Raw genomic sequence first — 23,453 nt, forward strand, 5'->3', positions numbered from 1 at the left:
GGCGGGGAAGGCGTGCATGGTCCCGATGACAATGTCTTTGTTGATGTCAGTGCTGCAGATGGATACAAACAGTTCTCTTGTTCACTGCCCTGGAAGGGAGGGTTGTGAATGAGCTCTCTGTGCTGCCTTGAAGTGGGAGGAGAGATGGAGACAGGGAGCCAGCTAGGGTGGCAGTGCAAGCTCACTCCCCGAACATTTTCTCTCTGGGACCTGGTGGGAGTTTCCAGTCCTAGCTCTGCACCTGGGAAGAGAGATTTCAGAGATAGCTAGCACGCATAGGAAGAAACCATCTCCCCTGAGACTCCAGAATCTCAAGCTGGCAGCATGGCCCAGGCATGGAGAGGATGTCATAGGGAAAGCAGTAGTGACTTCTAGAGAGGGACAAACTGCCTTGTAAGAGCTGGCACTGTTTGAGCTGCCCAGGGGGTGACTATTCCATGTCGGAGCAGCATCCCAAAGCCATTTCTGTGCAGTCTGATCCGACTGTGCCCTGGAGAGGAGAGAAGCGGAAGAGGAAGGTTTGCAGAGAAGAACTTAAGCGAAGAAAAAGGTGAAGCTTGGGGAAATTTGACGGGAGATCTGCTGCAGTGAGGACTGTGTTTCAGTGTGTGAATGTGCATCTGTGCAGGGCAGGTGGTATGTGTGCGTGCAGAGAATTCTGTTCATGAATAGTCATACAAGGGCATTGGGTTGTTTGAAAATCAAGGACTGTGTACATGTGACTACTAGTGGGTTGGTTTGGAGGAGAAAGAGGGGCTGTGTATAAGTGAGAGTGTTTGTTGTGGGGCAAGGGTGAGTGAGCCAGTATAGCTATAGCACAATGTGTCTGAATATGTGTTTGTCTAAAATGGGGTAGTAGAGTTTCTGCGTGCATGTGTGAGGGGTAGTGCTTGTCTTTAGGAGTGCAGATATAGCTGACACTGTAAGAGAAATTTAGTGCATCTGTAGGGGAGTTGTGGAATAGAAATTTTGTGTGGGTGTTGAGGGGAGAGGCATGTGCAGGGTAACTGAAAGCTCTTGTATTCCCCTTAGATATGTAACCATCTGCAGGTAAATGTCATTAAGAGCAGGCTTTCTGGGGGGACTGTTGGAGAAACAGTATCTGTGGGGGTGAACAGGGGCTGCTGGAGCAATGCTGTCGTTGGAGGTTGCTGTAAGACTATGCTTTCTTCAGGGAAACAGCAGTCTGTCTGAGGGAGAGAGAGGCGGTTGGGGATACCTTCTCTACGGTGGGCTACTGTTATACTCTACTTAGGGAGTTGAAATATCCATGGTAAAACTGACAGCTAAGCCCACTCCAGCTAACAGGGGAGCCACAGGGAACAGGTGCTTCTCTTTACTTCCTTGCCTTTGGGATGCATTAATTATTAATCCACTCATCTAAAGCAAAGTCAATACTGAGGCTGAGCCAAGAAAGGCAATCACCAGAGTGTTTGCTAAAAACATCCCAAAGGAGCTCAAACTTGGAGGAAGGAGGAAACTCCCACCAGCATCCCTGGGAATAGGGGGAAAGCTGTACCCTGTTCAGTGTAAATGGATTTAGGATTAGAGAACTTTCCTTCAGACTAATTGCTGTCCTGAACAGCCTAAGTGCTAACTGGGATGGGGCACAGCAGGCTAGTTTAGTCTCTGTAAATCCCAGAACTTTCTTTTTCTTCAGATGTCACCAATAGCTGTATTATAGTTTGGATTTAGCATCATCTTCCAATGTTTGTGGCCAAGCCTAGGAGGAGGGGAAATGTGAAACTCACTGGTATGTTTTCACTGGCTCTAGCAAGTGTAAGGTAAATTGTAAGTAAACCAAGTAAGGGCAAGTGAATTTGAAACAGAGAGAGGAGTTCTCCTGCGAAATGCAGCCATATAACAAAGACCTCCTGCCCACTTAACCAGTCTGTTCCCTAAATGATTCAGACTTACATTTGCTGACTTCAGTGGAAGAAAGAATTGTTGGACCTTGTGTTGCATTTTAGTTCCACAAAACTACACAATTCCAGTGCATGCGTCAGCAACTGCAACTGGGTTTTAGTCACAGAATCAGTTATTTGGTTACTGAAAACAAAGGTGTCACTGAGGATGTAATCTGGTCTAAAGGATTTTAATTACTAACGCACAGGCAGAAAAGAGCCCAACTTCATTCCCAGATCTCAGGCCCCATTTGCAAGGCTGAGAGTCAGAAACTGACATTCTGATGCTGAGAGGTACTAAAAACATGATACTTCATAGTACCCATTATAGAGACCCTTCTCTGGGAAGACTGTTAGTGGCAGAAGGAAGGTGCCTGATGTAAACACTAATCTTAACAATACCTTGCACCTCTGATGTTTTGCTTCCTAACTTGTCCGTGTTTTGCGGTCCCTCTGTAAGAAAGTGGGAAGGAGTAATTTTTCCACGGCATCCAGTCCATTGATGTCATAGTCCATTTGTGCTCTCTTTGCTCACTTCAAAGGTACTGGTCAAGAACAAGGCTCTATGCCTGGTTCAGACACACTAATGTGTATCAGTTTAAATATATAGGTGTGTTTTAGAAAGAATCAGTTTAGCAAAGCCCTTTGTAAATACACTTGTACTGATTTAAATTTGTCTTACCTCAGTTTAATGTAATTTGGTTTTCAACTGACTTGGTCACCGTCAGCCATTTTTAAACTTAAGAATGTGCATATGGCTTTGTACTGTATTAACATACATTGACTAGAACCTGATTCAGTTAAACAAGTGGAACTTTCTGTGTAGATAATGACCGTAATGAGGGTAGCTGGACTGCTGGGACCCTTGCACAGGAGGCTGCATATGTGTGGGGCAGCATTTAATGATTGCCGAAGTTGCTTTCCTTCTACTGCTGAAAAGAGTGATTTATCCTGGTTTAGCAATGGAAAATCTGCTGCCTGCTTAAGGCTCTTTCTGTTCACATAGATAGTTTCTGTGTAGCAATGGAGATACCGTTATGGACACTCACAGTGCTGGTGACTTTTTCCGAGTCACTTGGTTTCTTCAAAGAGAGTCTCAGTATTCCCAAACCAAGCTGTAATAGCAGTCCCTTAAATTCCAGTAGCATTCCTAGAGCCCTTTACAGACTACAGTGTATAAGGAAGTCCTTCCCCTACCACTGGGTGACAGTAAGGGGCAGTATGTTGATGAAGTTGCTGGTTTTTTTGGCTGAGCTGTAAAACCGAAATCCAGACTTAGTGGGCTTTAAAGGTTCCAACTCACACGATAGCCTTTGTCCGGGCCTGTTTCCAACTCCAGTGTTGTTATATTCTACTGTCCTGTAAGATTCCTCTGAAATCTTGACAGACTATAGGATTTTATATCTCAAATTGTTGTTTAGTACTTTGGGAGTCTGTTAGTTCAGCTGCCATGTTCCACCCCGGAGGTGGCTACATGTCAGTGCTGAGTGAAGTGATCCCTTCTTTGTGCTCCTTGAGGATAAAAGGTGCTACAAGAACCTAGACTGTCATCCTGCCATTACTGCCATACTTGAACATAACTAAAGGGAATGTTCCCTAGAGACACTATTCATCTGGATTCTCTTCTCTACTAGACCTATCCATTGACAGTCACCTTGACAGTAGGGTTTGAGGGTCCTTTGGTGCATCTCAGTGGGCCACAGGGAGAGACAACTGCTTGCCTGATGCAATAACACTTAGCCTGAATCTGTGAGGATTGCTCAGTGTTGGGGTGTTATGCTTTCATGCTGTAAGACAAGGGACAATCATCTATAGTGCAGCTTCTCCAAGAACAACTTCCTCATTTACCATGTGGATTCCTCATGCTGCCATCCCTTAGTATCTGAGTCATTTTTTTATATCCTGTAGACTCCCTCTTTGTCTGTGATGGGGCTGAAACCCAAAAGTGTTAAATGGTGATGAATCCAGTGGCAAGTGGAATGTGTCTCTCATGCCCCAAAGAAGACCTTTCCTGCAGCAAGCCTAAGAAACCCGAGGTCTTCCTCCTCGCCCTCAGAGCCATTCTGCCAGATGAAGAAGAGTTCTGATAAAACACCAACTTTGTCCTGAATGACTCTGAAGAAGCAGGTCATTATAAAGGTTATACATGCTGCCACCAGGCGGATAGGAATGTGTTCAGCTTTTCAAACCTCAGGCTCAGGTACAAAGGCTGTCAGGATTATACAAGGAAGGGCAGAAGGGCTAAAGAAGGAGCATGGGTGAAAGCAGTAGCCTTGTGAGAGGTCTATCTCAGCAGACAATGTCAATAGAGGAGCTGCCCCCCACATCTCCTCCCCTCGCCTTTAGTTTGTATCCGGTTCCAAACTATTTCTATGGGCCAGTCTCAGTGGAAAAGAAGCAGATGGCTGTATTGGAGACACTGAGCTGCAGTGTCGGGTGTCAGGGATAAGGGCGTCCTGTTACCAGTCTCTGTCCTCAACATCAGGATCTATTTACATTTTCTATTCATTATTCATTGAAATGAGAATCTCAGCTGCATAATGCCATCAGCACGGAGCAGCACCCAGCCCTCTCCCTTCCTTTAACAGAGAAAATGAAAAAGAGAGACAGACATCTTACATGATGGGAATCTCAAATTATATAGTCAGGGCACTGCTGAGAGGAAGGTCACCTGGCACAGCCCCTACTGATACAGCCAAGGCACTACTGTTGGAAGCTTACACAGATGGAAAAAAATACTGTATTTACTGGATTAGAAGATGAGGAGTTTTTCCCACATTTAACATGTGGGAAAAAGCCCCTCACCTTACAATTGAGTACAAGGCAGCATGGGCTGGGGCTGAGGCCAGGCTAGAACAGCAGTGCTGGCTCTGTGCCACTTCTACAGGGTGGGCTGGAGCCATGCTCTGTGCCCTGGGCTGCAGCAGGGATGGAGCCTGCCATTGTGAAGCAAAGGTAAGGCGGGTGGGGAGAGGAGGGGGGTTGAGGGGCAGACAAGAGTGGAGAGATTTCGGGGTGGGGGGGAGATGGCAGAAAGAGGGGCAGGGACCTGAGGCTGCAGGTGGCAGAAGTGGTGTGGAGAAGGGAGGAGGGGGGAAACAGGGGAAGGGGGAATTGGGGCAACCTGAGGCTGCAGAGAGGGGCAGACACAATAGGGGGCAAGGGCGACAGGGAACAGGCAGTAGGAGGCAAGCTGCCTGTCTCTCTCACCATTTGCCCCACTGCTTCCACATGGCCTGCCCCATGACTTCCCCCTGCCTGCCCTACGACATGCCCCCCTGCTGCCGCTCCCACTGTCTACCCCCACCACCACTGTCTGTCCCCCACCATTACTGACTCCCTCATCACCTCTCCCCCTCACCTGCAGTAGGGGGGCGAATGATGACAAATTTAAGATGATCCTTCAATAATTAGATTTCATACATGGAAAATTATAATAAATGTATCATTTTCTGTGTGTAGAATCTAATTATTGTGGGGTTGTCTTTCATTCAGCATCATCTTATATTCGGATAAATATGGTATTGTCCTTGACAACATCCTTAAACATAACTCACAAAAAAATTTAAATATTGGAGCTGTCCTCTTTTTTTGCTGCTGTGTGATGGATAAAGAGGAACCTGGGGTTCTTGTTTAGCTTTTACTGGTTTTTTTCTTTTTTAATTCTATACCTTAGAAATCGCAGAGAGATTAAATCTGAATCTTGCTAACTTTAAGCAAAGAACTCCTGAAGGTCCCAGAGCATGCGTATTGCCTGCTTTTGTTCCCCAGGTTAAAAAGTGTTGTTTGGTAACAAAGGTGTCTTCTCATTAGATACAGGCATTTTAAGTGAAAGCTGATTCTCCATTCATGCCCTTTCTGCCACATTTTGTGAGAATGGTAAAAAGGGGGCCTTAAAAGGGTCAAAACTAGCCCTGGGATATACTGACATAAAGGACTCTTTGCTGGCAAAAAGCTGCTACCACACCTTTGTGCTATGCCCATTCCCAGCTGTTTCTGCAGGGGTCAGCCAGAGCTGGGATGGCAGAGCAGTGGTAGGCCAAGGGAAGAAAAGGGGGTGGTCAAGGTATGCCATGTTCCAGCTATTCCTCCCCTGCTGGTGCCCACAGGGGCCCCTAGGAAGTAGAGCCTAAATTGACCTAAACTGGCTCCCAAACACCCTGGGAATATGGGGAGCACAAACAACAGACTTGGGCTATAAAAGGTGCAAACATTGGACTGAAACTCTCCCCCTCTTTCCCTCAGCTTCAGTCTCCTATGATGATATAGGTTGCCTGGAAGCATCATGATGATGGGTGCCATAGAGCCACCAGTGGTAGGGAGACACTTTCCCTACAGTAGTCATCTGCAGAGTCTTCTAACACAAGCAGCCTGGATTTCAAATGCAATAAGCAAAATACAGACCCCTCTCTGGCCATCTTTCTCTCCCTGAAATAAACACGAGGTGCATGCGCCCCACTGCCGGTCCCTCTTTTTTCCCCTAGGAGAGTTCCCTCCTGTTGCCCACTGCTGACCCTTTTCAGTTCTGTTTTTGATTTCACAGTGATTCCTGTTCAAGGCTCCTCTAGATCCTGTTCGAATAATTTGATCTGCCTCTTAGATGGCCCTTCAGATCTCAGGCACCTCCCCACCTCCACCCAGTTGGCCCTGCCAGTGTCTGTTCTGGATCTCAGCATATCTGTGAGCAGCTGTCCTGCTACCGCTGCAGGGCCCTGCGTAGCATGTCTCCTTGTCCTGACACAGAGGACAGCACTGCTGCAATGCAGTTACTCACACCATAGCAAGTGGCTTCAGTCTCAGTGAGTGTCAGGTACCGGATTCGCCCATGCCTTTTCTTCCCCTGGGCTTCAGACAGCTGATCTATTGCAAGTTGTGGCTGATGGTTTGCAGGTGCTGTATCCTTTTTAACTTCCCTCTGTTCCTGGCTGACTGCCTCTGAATTTCCTGGACAAATTGTGGGGGTAGGAGAGACAGGTACAGGGTATTGTGTTTTGCAGGAAGGGCCATATGCACCATGTATATAAGGGAGATGGGCAGGATTAACATCTGTTTGGGCACAAGGCCAAGCATGTCCCTGTGTCTTCATGTACCACGGAATAACAGTGCAGCAGGGAGCTTCCCCTGAGGGAGGAGGAGAGGCAGGGTTCACGGGGGCATGAGCAATGAAGAAGCCCTTTTTGTTACAGCTGGTGAAAAAGTCAAACGTACCACACTATTTCATAATGCTGCTCTGGGCAATGCCCCTCTGGTCTATGCTGCCCTTTGCTGGAGTGAACTAGACATGTTCAAGTATGTGTGCATATCCCCCTTCTAGACTGAATCAGATGTGTTTGCATGTAGCTCTGTATCTCTTTATATCTGCTGCATAGAGTAGACCTGTTTAGATGCATTTCTGTGCCCCATGGCCCTTGGTAGATGGATTCAGGTTCATTTTGTGCACGTGTGTGCATGTGAGTGCTACTGCCTCCTGTTGGGTGGAATCATTCAGAGGCCTTGGAAATCCTGATCTGTAGATTTTACCCCTAACTGTAGTGTCTAGTATCAAATAACGGACCTACCCTACATGATTATAGCCTACATAAATTATTAACCACCACAACATCTTGTGACAAAGAATTCTATAAGTTAATTACATGCCATGCAATAAAATCTGTCCCTTTGTTCATTTTAAACCTGGGTAAAGCTTAGGTCATAGACAGTGTCTGTGATTAGACGTTTATTGACAGGGTACATGAAAAGCTCCTTGATAAAAAGATAAACAGAAGAAATTAGTTTTATATTTAGCAATAATGATTGAAGGGCCCAATCTTTCATGCTTTAAGAGTTTCCATGCAAAATAGGGCCCCTCAAGCCCTGGGAGTGCCTGCCCTGCTTTCCCCTCCTATAGAGATGTGCCTTGGAAAATTTTGGAGTGTGTGTCTATAAATGTGGGAAGCTGAGGTTTCACACTTACAGAGATGCACCCTCCAGAAAGAAGCCTTACATTCCTTGGCTTTCTCCAGCTTCAACTTCTGCCTTCTCCAAAACACAGCCCCTTTTAACAGGCTATATATGGTCTTTACACAATCTTTTTAGTGATTCAGAGAGATCCCTGAGCACTAAAATAACAGTTTCTTTAAAGGAAAAGCAGGTCAGTGAGTGTTACGGGGAGAATGTGGGGCACTGATTACTATAAAAAAAAGAAGGTTTGAAGTTCAGGATTGATTACTATAAAAAAATGAAGGTTTGAAGTTCAGGATTGATCAGAAGAAAACAAAGGTGGGTTTATATCTAACTTGTTGCCATGTAGTATTGACTATCCTACAGAGCTACTAAAACCTGTCATCTCCCAGAGGATTATTGTAACCTTTGGTATGATTTAGGTGGCTATGAAGGTTTTCATTACAAACTATTTCCAGCCTATAATCTAAGTGGACCAGAGACACAACTCCCAGGTTGATCACCCATGTGGCATGCTGCCTGGAGTCTGGAGCAGAAAAACAGGATTATGTACTTCCTCAAATGCTCAGTTGGATCCCTGGTCACTGTGACTATGTATATCAGGGAACACCCAGTGGGTGAATTAAAACAAAGGTGATTTGGACCCAGTGCAACCCCCTCCACCATGGCTCAGACTGTTCACGGCATTCCTAGCTCTTTGCTCCACTGTAAGTTACCTCCTATTATTACACGTGCACAAAATGAACCTGAAACTCTCAGACAGTAAACCTGTATGATAGAAGTCATGATTATAAGATAGGGAAAGCGGAATGATGATATATGACTCCAAAACAGCAAATTTCAACCAATTCAGAGAAGTGCTGTCTATGTAAGGTCCAGTAGAAGGACTGAAGGAAGAAGGGGTCCAGGAGGGTTGGCAGTTTCTAAAGGGCACAGTACTGGAAGCTCAACAAGAAACTCTTCTGACATGACAGAAACACAAAAAGAAAGGCAGGAGACCAATGTAACAACATAAGGAGCATCTTGGATGCCGCAGAATCAAAAGAAAAACATACAGGTAATCGAAGGAAGAGCACGGCACTAAGGCGCATACCAGGAAATAGCAAGAATTTGCGGAGACAAAATCATGAAAGTAAAGGTACAAAAGCCCTGAGGTAAGTGGGGAAGTGGGTGACCTGGGGGAGGAACAAACAGGAGGGAGCAACAGCGGAGGCCTTCTCATTCTGCCTGAGAAAGGAGGGCAATTGGCTAGTTACCTCAGGTGTCTGTACACAAATACACAGAGCCTGGGAAGCAAGGAGGAAGAACTGGAAGTCCTTGCACAGTCACCAGACTAGGACATGATTGGAATAACAAGCACTTGGTGGGAGCTCACATGACTGGAGCACTGTCATGGGTGGGTATAAACTGTTCAGGAAAGTCAGACGGGGGGAAGAGGAGGAGGAGTTGCGCTGTATGTAAAAGAGCTATATGATTACTCAGAGCTCAGTATAAAACTGGAGATAGGCCTGTCTCAGGGCTAGGGTCACAGGGGACAGCAACAAGGGTGATGATGTGGTGGGGGTCTGCTATACCACTAGACCAGGAGGATGAGATGGATGAGGCGTTCTTCAAACAAGTTGTGTAAGTTTCCAGATCACAGGCCCTGGTTCTCATGGGGTACTTCAATCAGCCTGACATCTCCTGCATTGACAATGTGCAGGAGGTGCACACGGGTGCACGTGTACCCTCTGAGATCAGCTGTGCACCCCCTGGAAGCACCAGCCGTGAAACCCAAAGTGCCGATGGAAGTGCACTTCTGGCCAGTGGTCGCCCCCCCGCAGTTGGCGATCTGCCACTGGGGGACCCTGCCCCACCATTAGCAGTCTGGTGCCCCCGGGAGGCACCAATCACCCATGATCTCCTGAGAGGGCAATTCAGCAGTACACAGGAAACCCAGGAAGTTTTTGGAGAGCGTTGGGGACAACACCCTTGTGCAAGTGTTGGAGAGGCCAACTAGGGGCTGTGCTCTTCTTGACCTGCTGCTCATAAACAGGGAAGAATTGGTGGGCAATGTAGTAGTGAATGGCAATTTGGGCAGTAGCAACCACAAGGTGATTAAGTTCAGGATCCTGGGGAAAGGAAGGAAGGAAGGAGAGCAGGAGATTAAGGACCTTGGACTTCAGAAAAGCAGGGTTTGACTTGCTCAGAGAACTGATAGGCAGGATTCCCTCGGAGTCCTGTCTGAGGAGACCCGGCTGTATTTTAAAGAAACCTTACTGAGGATGCAGGAACAAATCATCCTGATGCTCAGAAAGACTGAGGTGAGTAGAAACAACATGGGTTCACCAAGGGCAAGTCAAGTCTGACCAACCTGATTGCCTTCTATGATGAGATGACTGGCTTTGTGGATATAGGGAGAGCAATGGATGTGATATACCCTGTTTTTAGCAAGGCTTTTGATACAGTCGCCCATAACATTCTCTCAAGCAAGCTATGGAAGTACAGGTTGAATGAATGGACTGTAAGGTGGCTAGAAAACTGGCTGGATTGTTGAGTTCAAAAGGTAGTAATCAATGGCTCGATATCTAGTTGGCAGCCAGTATCAAGTGGAGTGCCCCAGGGGTTGATTCTGGAGTTGGTTTTATTCAATATTTTCACCAACAACCTGGAAGATTGGATGGAGTGTACCCTCAGCAGGTTTACAGATGACACCAAGCTGAGGCGATGTAGTAGATACGCTGGAAGGTAGGGCTAGGATTCAGAGAGACTTTGACAACTTGGGAGATTGATCCAAAAGAAATCTCATGATGGTCAATAAGGAAATGTGCAAAGTCCTGCAGTTAGGATGGAGCAATCACATGCACTGCTACAGGCTGGGGACCTACAGGATAAACAGCAGCTCTGCAGAAGAGGACCTGGAGGTTACAGTGGACAGGTTGTAGCATCTCCATCCTTAGAGGCTTTAAAGACCTGGCTAGACAAAAACTTGACTGGGATGATGTAGTTGGGGATGGTCCTGCTTTAAGCAGGGGTTGGACTAGATAACTTCCTGATGTCCCTTCCAACCCTAATTTTCTATGATTCTGTGACTATGAAAATGAGTTACACCTTGGAAGGGAAGTTAAAGACAACAACAAGGGATTCTATAGATATGTTGTACAGAAAAAAACTACTTTGCCTTGGTTTCCTCATAAAATAAGCTGCCATCAGGCAACTAACAAAAACTATATAGATAAAGAAGGAGAAAGATGAAGAGACATGACAACTAAAGAGAGTATCAAAGTTGTTTAGGGAAAAAGGAGGACCTGGGGAATTGCAGACCAGTCAGCCTGACTTCAAAACATGGAAAGTTACTGGAGCCATTTGTAAAGAAGTCACTTGCAAACACCTGGAGGAGGCAGAAGGGTTCCAGCATGACATACTAGCAAGTAGGGTAGGTTTGTTAAGAACAAGCCTTGCCATACCAGCTTGATCTGCTTCTTTGGCAAAGTAACGAATTGGGTGGATGAAGGGAATGCAGTGGACGTACTATACTTGATCTTCAGTAAGGCTTTGATAAAGTCCCATGTGGCATTCTCACAAGTAAACTGGAGAAATGTGGGCTAGATAAAAATTACTATAAGGTAGGTACATAATTGGCTCAGTAGCCTCAAGCAAGGATAATTATAAATGGATTGGTGTCTGAATGACAGGAGGTTTCACGCATGGCTCTATAGGGGTCTGTCCTGGACCTAGTGCTCTTTAATATATTTATTAAAGATTTGTATGCCAGAAGAGAGAGCTAATTTATTTGTAGCATTATCGATTTTGCAGTTGACATGAAACTGGTAAGGACTGTCAACAATGGATAACAGGAGTAAAATTCAAAAAGAACTGAATGGATTGGAGATCTGGACTGGAGACCACAGAATGAGGTTCAGGGCAGACAAATGCAAGGTGCTACATGTAAGGAAGAATGATCAAATGCACAGATACAGAATGGGAGATAATTGTCTGTTGATGATTGAGAAGAAGATTCTGGGGGTTTTGGTGCAGCACAGACTCAACATGATTCAGCAATGTGACCAGTCACAAAAAAAGCAAATGTAATTTTGAGCTGCATTGACAGTGTAAGACACAGGAGGTAATATGCCACTCAGTCCTGGTTATGCCTCATCTAGAATATTGTGTGCAGTTCCGGGCCTTTCATTTTAAGAAGGATGTGGAGGAGTAGGCAAGGTTCACAGGCAGGTGACCAAAATGATAAAGGGATTGGCAAGCAAGCCTTATACAGTAAGATTGAGAGAGCTAGGTATGTTTAGTTTGGCAAACATTTAAGGGGGAACAAGTCAGCAGTTTTCAAATATTTGAAAGGCTGCCATTAAGAAGTAAAAGAGCAATTGTTCCCCCTTATCTCAGAGGTAAGAGCATGAAACAGTTATTTAAAATAACAGAAAGGTTGATTTAGAGAAGATATCAGGAAAACTTCTGTACTCTTTTTAGAACAGTAAGACAACAGAATGAACTGGCCAGGGTTATTTTAGAAATTCTTCATTGGAAGTTTTCAAGAGGAGGCTGGGTAGCCATTTGGGTAAGGATGATTTGGGATTAGTTCATCCTGCATTTGTGCAGGGGGCTGGAGTAGATGACCCTGAAGTACCTTCCAACCTTATGATTCTATGATTTTTATTGCATGGATCCTGGAATCTAGACTCTGTGGGCCCAAGGAGTCTACACTGAACCCTTAATCCACTCTTATGTGAAAGTGTCCCTGGAGAATTATAATTAGTAATATACAAGTGTGCAATAATGCTGAGTATTGTGCTCTACAGTTACATCTTGACTAAGAGTTGCTCACTCAATCATCATCCTCTCTTCCACCATTTCAGTTTCTACAGCAGCTGCACTGGGCACATGGCGTCTTTGTTCTGACCATCCCAGCACCAGCCATGCCTAATGGGACTGAGATGCTTTCTATAACTACAGTGTTCTTTTGCATTTTGTCTGTCTGAGTTTCTAGTCCTTTCTCTCATCCTTAACAGCAGCCTAACCAAGTTGGTCCTGGAGTGTCTTTAGTGTGAGGAGAGGCTACTATCACCTGAAAAAAGGGTACTTGAGAAGCTGTGGGAATTTCTACAGAGTTTACAAGCTCTGCAGGAGGCCTGGCAGGCACTAGCCAGCCCAACAACTGAGACTTACCAGTTAGGAAGTATACAGTTGCTATTTCTAGTTTCTTTAAATTGTTTTTGTTGCCATCTGCTTGTTTAGATGGCATGTTAGATGCCCAAGCAGCCAGGGGATGGCTTGACCAGCTCAGAAAGATGATCTGGTGAAGAAGGGACCTGGCATGGCCTCATCAGCAGTGGGCGCTGGTGACGGAGGGTTCCAACAGAAGAGAATTTGTGTGTTGCTTGGAAAACTGCCTGTGATCTCATCCTACGTGGTATTTCAAGGGAATCCTTTGGGACCAGGTTGTTATAATGCCACTCGGTAGGATCACCGTTAAAACTTCAAGCTAGGTATGATAGTGAAAGGAGGGGTGCTATGATCCTCCAAATAATGTGACTAATTTAAAGCTGTATTTGAGCATATCCATGTTCTAAGATTTCCCAGGACAATGCACTAAGGTTTGCTTAAAATGCCACAATGAAAAGTCCCAGATCTTTGTGAAAGCTACTGTCTCTTATTCTGTGTTGTACAGCGTCCAGCACAATTGGACCATGATTCTCATTGAGGCTTTGAGCTTCAATTTAAAAATAAAAAGAAGAAGCAGACGGTGCTTATTTTAGAGGCTCTTTATCCCAAAAGCTCAAACTACCCAAATATTATATATGAAAATCAACTATATCACATGTTCAATGTAACACAGGCCAAGACTCCTGTCACTTTAAGAGGGGAGAACAGCTGGCTCTGCAGCAAAGGAGGACAGGCTGGCCATCAATCAACCCAACCTGGAAACCCCTGTGTGTGGCTGGGAAGCCACAGGACAGTAAGGGACATGAGTGCCTGAGGCCAAGCAGGCAGTCTGCCCCTGCATGCTGCAGAAAGGAATGCCTAGGAAAGAGGGGATGCTGGAAACTGCCAGGCAGACACCCAAGCCACTCAAGGGAGCTGAGATGACAGGGCTTCAAGGGAGGTATGGTTTGTGGGCAACACTAACCCTGGATTAGGACAACTTTTAGTTGTGAAACAGCTTGCTTGCATTTATGTTATATAGAGGTGATGCTTCCCCTCTATGCAGCACTGGTCAGGCCACAGCTGGAGTACTGTGTCCAATTCTGGGCGCCGCAATTCAAGAGGGTTGTGGATAACCTTGAGAGGGTCCAGAGGAGGGCCACTCGTATGGTTAGAGGCCTGCAGGGAAAGCCCTATGAGGAAAGGCTGAGGGACCTGGACCTTTTTCAGCCCCTGCAAGAGAAGGCTGAGGGGGGATCTTGTGGCAGCATACAGATTCACCGGCGGAGGGGGAAGGGCACCTGTGAAGAGCACCCCTTGCAATAATCAGAAACGACGGCCACAAAGGGAGCAGATTTAGGTTGGACATCAGAAAGAACTTCTTCACAGTTAGGGCTGCCAGAATGTGGAATGGGCTCCCAAGGGAGGTGGTGCTTTCCCTACCTTGGGGGTCTTCAAGAAGAGACTGGACAAGCACCTGGCTGGGGTCACACAACCCCAGCACTTTTTCCTGCCACTGGCAGGGGGTTAGATTCGATGATCCATTGAGGTCCCCTCTGACCCTACCATCTGTGAATCTATGAATCTATGTTATGTTTTGACCTGGATACCAGAGGACTAGGTTGTGGCTACAGGGGACGTGTGGAGGCCACAGAGAGGGGCCTGGTGGGGCATTGTGAGAGGCAGCCCTGCCTGGGGTCAGGGACCCAGGGGGCTGAGGCTGACACAGAGAGAGCAGCCTGGTTTGGGGGCCAGGGGCCCAGAACATGAGACAGGGGCCCAGACCACATGAATATGAGAAGGGGCCGAGGTCCAGGAGCCAAGGTTTCCCAAAGTGCTGGGGCCAAGTCAAGCCAAGGGGCAGTGGACCTGGGCTGAGGGGAGCAGCCAGAATTAAAGTCCAAGGTTGAGAAGACTGAGGTTCAGGCAGAAGTTCAAGGCTGGAGGGCCAAAAGCTGCATTGTAACAAGGGGGCTGCCTCCATATGAACATGGCATGGGTATGTTTACAGGGAAGGATGGAGCCACAAATACAGGCTATAATGAATATAGTACCCTGAGGTGCTGATACAGCTAGAGGCCACAACTTAGTGTCTGAGGGACAAGACTGGGCCCAGCCAGGTACAAGAGGTACCAGCCAGCCAGAGCCAACAAGGGCAGCCTTAACATCAGAGTAGTTCCATCAAAGTGCAGCAGGCAAAGAAGAAGGAGGGTACCCCACGGAGCCAGAGTGGTGGGAGCAGGAATCATGTAGCCACCAGGGGTGTGACAGCCATCCTTGGAGCGTGGTCCTGTGAAGTGCAGGTCACGCATGCTGTATTATGTCATAATCAGCACATTATTTACATTCTTGGCAACTCCTTCAGTTGCAATCATTCTCCAGGGTAGGAGTTAATGTATTACCTTTGAAAGAAGAGGCAACAGGAGACAGTGGATAACATAGGTTACTTCTGCTGTCTACTCCTGATTGGGTGTGTGAAAATGGTCCAGTGGATAGAATAGTGGGATACAAAATGATTAAGTTTACCAGGCTCTGGTAACGAGTTTATCTATGGGCTTAGAGAATTGACACCTCCTTTTAGGAGGTCGCTTGCTCCAGGACCTTGGTTGTCATGGGTGACTTCAATTACCCGGACATCTCGTGGGAAGATCACTCAGCTAAATCTGAGCGGGCGCAAAGCTTTCTCTCATGCGTGGATGACCTCTACCTGACTCAAGAAGTCTATGGGCCAACGAGAGGCAAAGCGCTGCTTGACCTGGTACTGGCTACGGGGGACGACCTAATCGGCGACCTAGTGATCGATGGGAAGTTGGGTGACAGCGACCACGAGCTGATCACCTTCACCATCCGCCGTAAAGCTGGCAAGTCAGTCAGCAACACAGAAGTCCTTGACTTCAGAAAAGCCAACTTTGACAAGCTCAAGAGGCTAGTCGGTCAGGCCCTCAGGGACCATGACCCCAGGGAGAGGGGAGTTCAAGAAGAGTGGTTGCTTCTCAAGGAAGCGATCCTCAGTGCACAAGGTAAATCTATTTCAACACGGAGGAAAGGCAGCAAGAAGGCACAGCAGCCCCCCTGGCTCTCCAGAGATCTAGTGGACCTACTGTGGCTAAAAAGGAAAGCCTACAAAGGATGGAGGATGGGATTCACCTCCAAGGAGGATTACTCCGTGCTGGTCCGGTCCTGCAGGGAGCAAACCAGGAAAGCCAAGGCTGCAACTGAACTCCAACTAGCTTCAGGCATCAAGGACAACAAAAAGTCCTTTTTCAGATATGTGGGGAGCCGGAGGAAAAGCAAGGGCAATGTTGGACCCCTGCTAAACCAGATGGGGCAACTGACAACTGACGCCCAGGAAAAAGCCAACCTATTAAATAGGTACTTTGCGTCAGTCTTTCATCAGTCACACGGGATGCCCGTGCCTGCTTGGGACAGGGAAATCTGGGTGAGGGGGATCCCCTACCCTCCATCAATGCTGACCTCGTGAAGGAACACCTTGAGAAGCTGGATACCTTCAAGTCAGCTGGCCCTGACAACCTGCACCCCAGGGTACTCAAGGAGCTGGCGAGCATCATAGCCCAGCCCCTGGCACGGATCTTTGAAAACTCCTGGCGCTCTGGTGTAGTGCCCGAAGACTGGACGAAGGCCAATGTGGTGCCAATCTTCAAGAAAGGGAGGAGAGTGGATTCGGCTAACTACAGACCCATTAGCCTGACTTCTATCCTGGGGAAGATCTTAGAAAAGTTTATTAAGGAGGCCATCCTTGAGGGACTGACCCAGGCTAACATTCTAAGGGATAGCCAGCACGGGTTTGTTGCGGGTAGGTCTTGTTTGACCAATCTCATTTCCTTCTATGACCAGGTGACCTATCACCTGGACAAGGGAGAAGAGATTGATGTCATATATCTTGACTTCAAAAAAGCTTTTGATCTGGTATCCCATGATCACCTCTTGGCCAAACTGGCCGGTTGTGGCTTTGGCTCCACCACGATCCGCTGGCTGGGAAATTGGCTTCATGGTCGGACCCAGAGGGTTGTGATTGATGGCAGTCACTCATCGTGGTGCCCTGTGACCAGTGGGGTCCCTCAAGGCTCTGTCCTGGGACCCATACTGTTCAACATCTTCATTAACGATGTGGAGATTGGAGTCAGGAGTGGACTGGCCAAGTTCGCCAATGACACCAAACTTTGGGGCAAAGCATCCACGCCAGAAGATAGGCAGGTGATCCAGGCTGACCTGGACAAGCTCAGCAAATGGGCAGAGGAGAACCTCATGGTGTTTAACACCGAAAAATGCAAGGTTCTCCACCTTGGGAGGAAAAACCTGCAGCACCCTTATAGGCTCGGCAGTGCTACGTTGGTTAGCACTACAGAAGAAAAAGACTTGGGGGTCATCATTGACCACAAGATGAACATGAGCCTCCAATGCGATGCTGCGGCTAGTAAAGCGAGCAAAATGCTGGCGTGCATCCATAGATGCTTCTCGAGCAAATCCCGGGACGTCATTCTCCCCTTGTACTCGGCCTTGGTGAGGCTGCAGCTGGAGTACTGCGTCCAGTTTTGGGCTCCACAATTCAAAAAGGATGTGGAGAAGCTTGAGAGAGTCCAGAGGAGAGCCACGCGCATGATCAGAGATCAGGAAAACAGATCTTACGATGACAGGCTGAGAGCCATGGGACTCTTTAGCCTGGAAAAGCGCAGGCTCAAGGGTGATCTGATGGCCACCTACAAGTTTATCAGGGGTGACCACCAGGATCTGGGGGAACATCTGTTCACCAGAGCGCCCCATGGGATGACGAGGTCGAACGGTCACAAACTCCTGCAAGACCGTTTCAGGCTGGACACAAGGAAGAATTTCTTTACTGTCCGAGCCCCCAAGGTCTGGAACAGTCTGCCAGCGGAGGTGGTTCAAGCACCTACATTGAACACCTTCAAGAGTAAATTGGATGCTTATCTTGCTGGGATCCTATGACCCCAGCTGACTTCCTGCCCTTTGGGCAGGGGGCTGGACTCGATGATCTCCCGAGGTCCCTTCCAGCCCTAATGTCTATGAAATCTATGACATTTTCCCCACTCTCCAGTGCTGCAGCTTTCCTATTGTAAAATGCAAACAATGGTGCTTTGAGATGCATGGATGGGAGAAACAGAGAAAAGAATTATTAAAAATAATAAGTTCAAACGTAACTAAGACATACTCTGTGACGCTATCTCCATCTGCCAGAAGTACTCTTTCATTTTCTTCATCTTCTCCCCCATCACAGTCCCTTGTGTCCTTTGCTCTATCTTAAGTCTCATTATCTGAGCACCATAGGCCACATCTACACATTGCCCTATGGCAACGTAGCAATGTGCTACGTTGCCGTATGGCGCATTATGGCAATGTAGTGATCATGTGGGTCTACATGTGGGTATAGCACACTGGTACGGTGATGTAGAAACAGATATCATCAAACTGAAGAGGATCTACTTTATTGGGTAAAACACATGCTGCCCCTTGTCCCACATCAGGCAGGGGTCCAATACAGGACAAGGGGCAATGTGTTCCCCTTGCCAGGGGATTCCCCACCTTACTTGCTGCCCCACATCTCCTTGCTGGGTCCATGCCGACCATCCTTCTGCATGAAGCACAGGTCAGCACGGATCTTGGCAAGGAGGCAAAGGGTGGTGTGGAAGGCAAGGAATTCCTGGCACCTGTGCCTCCATGCTAGGACCTGCACTGGATGCTGTGCCAACCCATGTTTCACATGGAGGCATGGGTCAGCACAGGATGGTGCAGAGGCATGGAGTGGCACAGGACCTGGAGAATCCCCAGCACCCATACCTCCACACCAGGACCCGCACTGACCCATGCTTCATGTAGAGGAACAGGTCAGTGCAGGTCCCAGCCTCTGCAGGAAACATGGCTCAGCACAGGACCCAGCACAAGTCCCAGCATGGAGCTTCAGGAATTCCTCAGTTCCTGCATCACCGTGCCCCCAGGGCTCTATCTCCAGAACTGGGGAACCCCAGGCTTTCCACACTTAAAGAGAGACACCCCCAGGGTCTCCCAGATGTATCTCTTTAAAAAGGGAACCCTGAGCTTTCCTCACTTATGGAGAGATGCCTGGGAGATCCCAGGGATGTGTCTCCATAAGCAGGGAAGCCCTGGCTTTCCCTGCTTACTGAGACACTTCCCAGGATTTCCCAGGGCACATCTCTGTAAAAGAGGAAAGGCAGACAGGCATTCCAGGGGCTTGAGGGGCCCGATCCTGCTCAGGAATTCCCAGGAGGGGTTGTGTGCAGGATCGGGCTCTGGCTGCCCATATTCCCCACCGCCAAGCAAACAGGTGTCTGCTGCAATAAAGCAGCACAGTCTATTATCGTTTCTGTCATGGCCACAAATTTTGGGCATTTGTGGCATGACAGCAGATGTCTATTTGCCTGCCCTTTGTGCTGCTATAAAAAAAATTATGGTGGCACAAAGGTGAAGAAAGGCAATGTCTGTTTCCACCCTTAACTGGCAGGGTTGTGTTCTGCCTCTTGGAACCAGCTTGTGGACGACTCAGTTCTGGAAACTCCTCTTTCTATGTTTGTGTACAGTACTGTCTTTACCTGTGGAACCAGACTAGCAGCATCAGACCTCCACAGCTTTTATTCCCAGGGGTGTTTTAAGGCTCACTGTCGTTTATCCTCCCACATTTCCTTTGTCCTTTTCCTGTTCGCTTCTCCCTCTGCCATACTCTCAGCCAGTCAGTCAGTCTGTCTCTGCGCAGATGACAAGGTTGCTACTGAAGGCTTCTCTGCTTGCCATGCTAACTTCACTTCTCTTTGGGACTTGCAGGTGACCATGATGCTGCACCAGAAGAAACACTGGAGGTCCATGTGTAAGGGACTTGTCCTGGGAACCCTCCTGACCAGCTTCATGCTGCTGCTATACTCCTATGCCATTCCACCTCTGCAAGTCAGCATGACAGAGTGAGTCCATATCTGTTCTTCCACTAGAACAGCTTGTCCTCAAGACATACCAAACTGATGCAGAAATGCTTTCTTCAGGATGGAACACAGCAAAGGTGGTCCTCACCTGTACGAATGTTCTTGCTGAGGCCAAAAGGATTTGTGAGGCTGAGGGAAGGGCTGGCCCAAGGGGCTGGCAAATGTGGCCAGAATCTTTTTCTACAACGTAACTGAGTGATCCTATGTTGATTCAGCCCAGGAATTAAAGTTGTAACTATTTGATGGTTGCTCATGGCCTGTATGAAATGAATTGGGGGGGCATGCTATGTCCACTTTCTAATGGACACAAGTGAATGTCACAAAGCAAGTGTCACAACTTCAGGGCTAATTGTACCTCTGTCTTCTTGGTCCCTCTGCCTGCATTCCCGGTGTCAGGCCATGCCCTTTCATGCCATCTGTGGTGGAAGTACACAGTTTTCCCACTATCAGAAAACTCAGGAAACAAGGGTGCCATGAGATTCTTTTAAGGGTGCACTGGGGTGCCATGCAACATTAGCACTGTTAAACCCAGAGTTTTTAAACAGGAGTCCATAGTGCCAAAAGCATTCTGACCCATTGTGGTCTTTCTGAATTCTTTGCAATAGAAGAATTGCTCTATTATTTTTCCATAATCAAGAAATGGGTGAAAACTAAGAGCTAGCATTTTCTGAGGGGTGCCCTGAATCTAGCCAGTGGTTCCCTGAGTCTAAAAATTTTGAGAACCACTACTGTAGAGACTAAGATGTCACCTTCCTTACCTTCTGCCTTTGAAGCCATGGCCAGACGAGCACAGACGTTTCATTCCCTGGGTTCAAGTAGCAGTGGCGCACCTTGCACTACAGCTACTTATCCCCCAGGAATGCCCATGCCATGTGTGCTTTGGCATGTGTCAAATTACACCAGGGGCAGTAGGGGAGACTGGGGCTAGCACTGAGCTGGCCCCAGCAGCCTTACAGGGGTCCTGGGGGCCTCCCAGTGCTGCAGCAGCAGTGATCCTGCCAGGTGGAACCCGGCTAGCAGCTGCAGTGCAGCTCCAGGCAGCCCAGCTCTGTTTTTCAGCAGCGCATGCTGCCTGTGCGTGTGCTGCTCCACCTGTTTTTCCACAGGTTTTTTTGACCCCTGGATATCCAGGGGTCAAAAAAACCCATGGAAAAAAATGGAGCAGCACACGCACAGGCAGCACACCCTTGCAGTGCAGAGAATACCTGACTGTGTGGTATGTGGTGTTGCAGATGTGTTTGCAGCACCACATACTGCATGGTCACGCTCATCTGGACGTGTCCTGAGAGTCTGAGACCAGTGCTGAATGCAGTGACTAAGGTATCCCAAACAAAAGTATGATTTATTTTAGCTGTGGGAACTAAACCTTTTGAATAGTGGCTCTCAACCTTTTCATCTGTTGCAAAAAAACACCACAACAGATCAGAATGTTTTTGACACTCTGGATTCCCCTTTGAAATCTCTAGGTTTATAATGTGTAGGTGTCTACAGTAGGGCTGTGTGAAGCTTCGGTCCCTGATTCGATTTGATAGCCAAATCTCCTAATCCGAATCAAATCAGAGGACCGTTTAAACTCTCCGAATTGAACTGGAACCCTCTGAAGCAGTTTGGAGAGATTTGGAAAGATTCGGAGATTTGGACATAGACACAGCTTTAAATGTTTGTTTTTTTTACATACCTCTAGGTAGCAGGTGGCTTGTGAATGCTGCAATGCTGGGGCGCATGGAGTGTCCCACAGGAGCACAGGAGGGCTCAGCAGCAGACCCAGAAGTGGACCAGAAGCACTTCCGGTCCACTTCCGGGTCTGCCGGAGAGCATGCAAGGGCCCCTCCTGCACCCCAACCCAGCTCGGCAACTGGTGCTTCCTGGGTCTGTGGGGGACACCTGGGGTCCCTCTGCGGCCGATCGCTGAGCCGGGGGGCTACATACCTGCTACCTCGAGGTATGTAGAAAAAACTTTTAAAGCTGTGTTTCTGTCCGAATCACTAATTCTCTGAATCAGCATCGAATCTTCAGATTCGGATTCAGCCAAATCAAATCAGAGACAGTGATCCGAATCAACTAATCGAATCCAATGTGAATCGAATAGGGCCTGCTTCGCACACCCCTGGTCTACACCCCTAATAGTGCTAATATTGAGAATCACTGATTTAGAGAAAAAAGATTTTAAAGCAACAAACAGTCCATGCTCATGTCCATCTTACCTAAAGAAAGATACCAGTCTGGCAGTAGGGACCTAGCTATGCCCAGCTTCTTCAATGACTTTAGTAATTGATCATTGTTCTGATCCCTGAACACATCCCAAGCAAATAGGTGTTTCTATCTTGACAAGGTCCCTTTTTAAACTGTTACAGTCCTTTTGATCATTTTGTCTTCTGGGGTCTTGTTCATTTCAGCATTATCTTACAGTAATTTGTAAGTGTTTTTCAAAGGCTAGCTTATCTTGAGCCAGTTTTTCTTGCTGCTTGTTTTTCCTTGCAGTCCATCTCATACCAAATCACAGTAAGAGCAAAATCCTATTTTCCTTTATGAGTCTAAGTGGCATATACTCAGCCACAAAATTACAGTTTTGGCATGTGCTTGCAGTTTGTAGTTCAGGTCCAGGTACGCAAGCCTGGATACACCCATTGATTATGCTCAATGGGGCTGTGCTCTGGCTGGACAGCTCACTGCAAAATGGGATCACCCAGGTATGTGAATAAGGCTGTGTAAGTCCCAAAGTTACAGCTGCAGCAGAAGAACCATGGCTACCAGGTGTTAGACTGAGAAAGTCAGAGATGGGCTGGAATTTACATCTCCTGCTTCCTACAAAAATATTTTAACTTCCAGGTCACACGCTAGTCAATACCCAGACCCTTTTCAAACCCTCCTTTTGAAGCTGGTCCCCCCAGCAGCTAAGAAGAGGTGTTATGTGGAGCCAGAAGGAGAAGCATAAGCCAGAGGTTGTGTATCTTGTATCTAGGTGATTCTGTTTGGCTGCAGGGTAAAACTGACTCCTAACCTGTGCACAGGTATCAAAGCCTGCAGTTCCATGGCCATGCCTGTGTATATAATACAAAACAAAATGTAGCCCTAAAGTGCCTGTTAAAGTCAGCATCCAGCATCCAAATACGTAGCAAACATGAAGCTGCTATGTCATAAACGGCTTGTTGATAGTTCTTGAAGAAAGACTAGAAAGGCCATGGAGATGGAGCTCCCCTTACCCTTAAATGTAGATCCTCCAAAGCAAAGTTGAACCCCACCTTTTGCAAAGCAGTGGGGCAAGGGAGATATGTTTTGCTGCATCTGCCCATAGCCATACTTGTAATGGGCCATGCTACTCTGAGAGTGCCTCTTCCTGGAAGGGCGAAAAATTAGTTCAGTTTTCGTGGACTTAGCTCAGTGCCCAGTCTCACTAAGTAGTCCTGTTGTTCTTGACAAAGGGGCTATTAATGTCAGTCATGGTAGAGGCAATTGGATGTGGACAGTTGTGGTCTGGAACTGGATTGAGACTTATCTGTCTCATTTC

The 23,453-nt window shown here is 47.3% G+C and overlaps 1 protein-coding gene across 1 annotated transcript in view; it reads left to right on the forward strand.

The window, feature by feature from the left end:
- The first annotated feature begins 204 nt into the window (after positions 1–204).
- Positions 205–23,453, forward strand: part of GAL3ST1 (galactose-3-O-sulfotransferase 1) — a 30,398-nt gene continuing 7,149 nt past the window's right edge. The window contains exons 1-2 of the mRNA XM_090063315.1: positions 205–550; positions 19,794–19,927. Coding sequence (XP_089919441.1) covers positions 19,800–19,927 — 128 coding nt within the window. The 5' untranslated portion in view covers positions 205–550; positions 19,794–19,799. The remainder of the gene's footprint in view (positions 551–19,793; positions 19,928–23,453) is intronic.

The sequence above is a fragment of the Crocodylus siamensis genome, chromosome 9, assembly GCF_052110815.1.
Source record: "Crocodylus siamensis isolate JL-2025a chromosome 9, ASM5211081v1, whole genome shotgun sequence".
NCBI lineage: Eukaryota > Metazoa > Chordata > Crocodylia > Crocodylidae > Crocodylus > Crocodylus siamensis.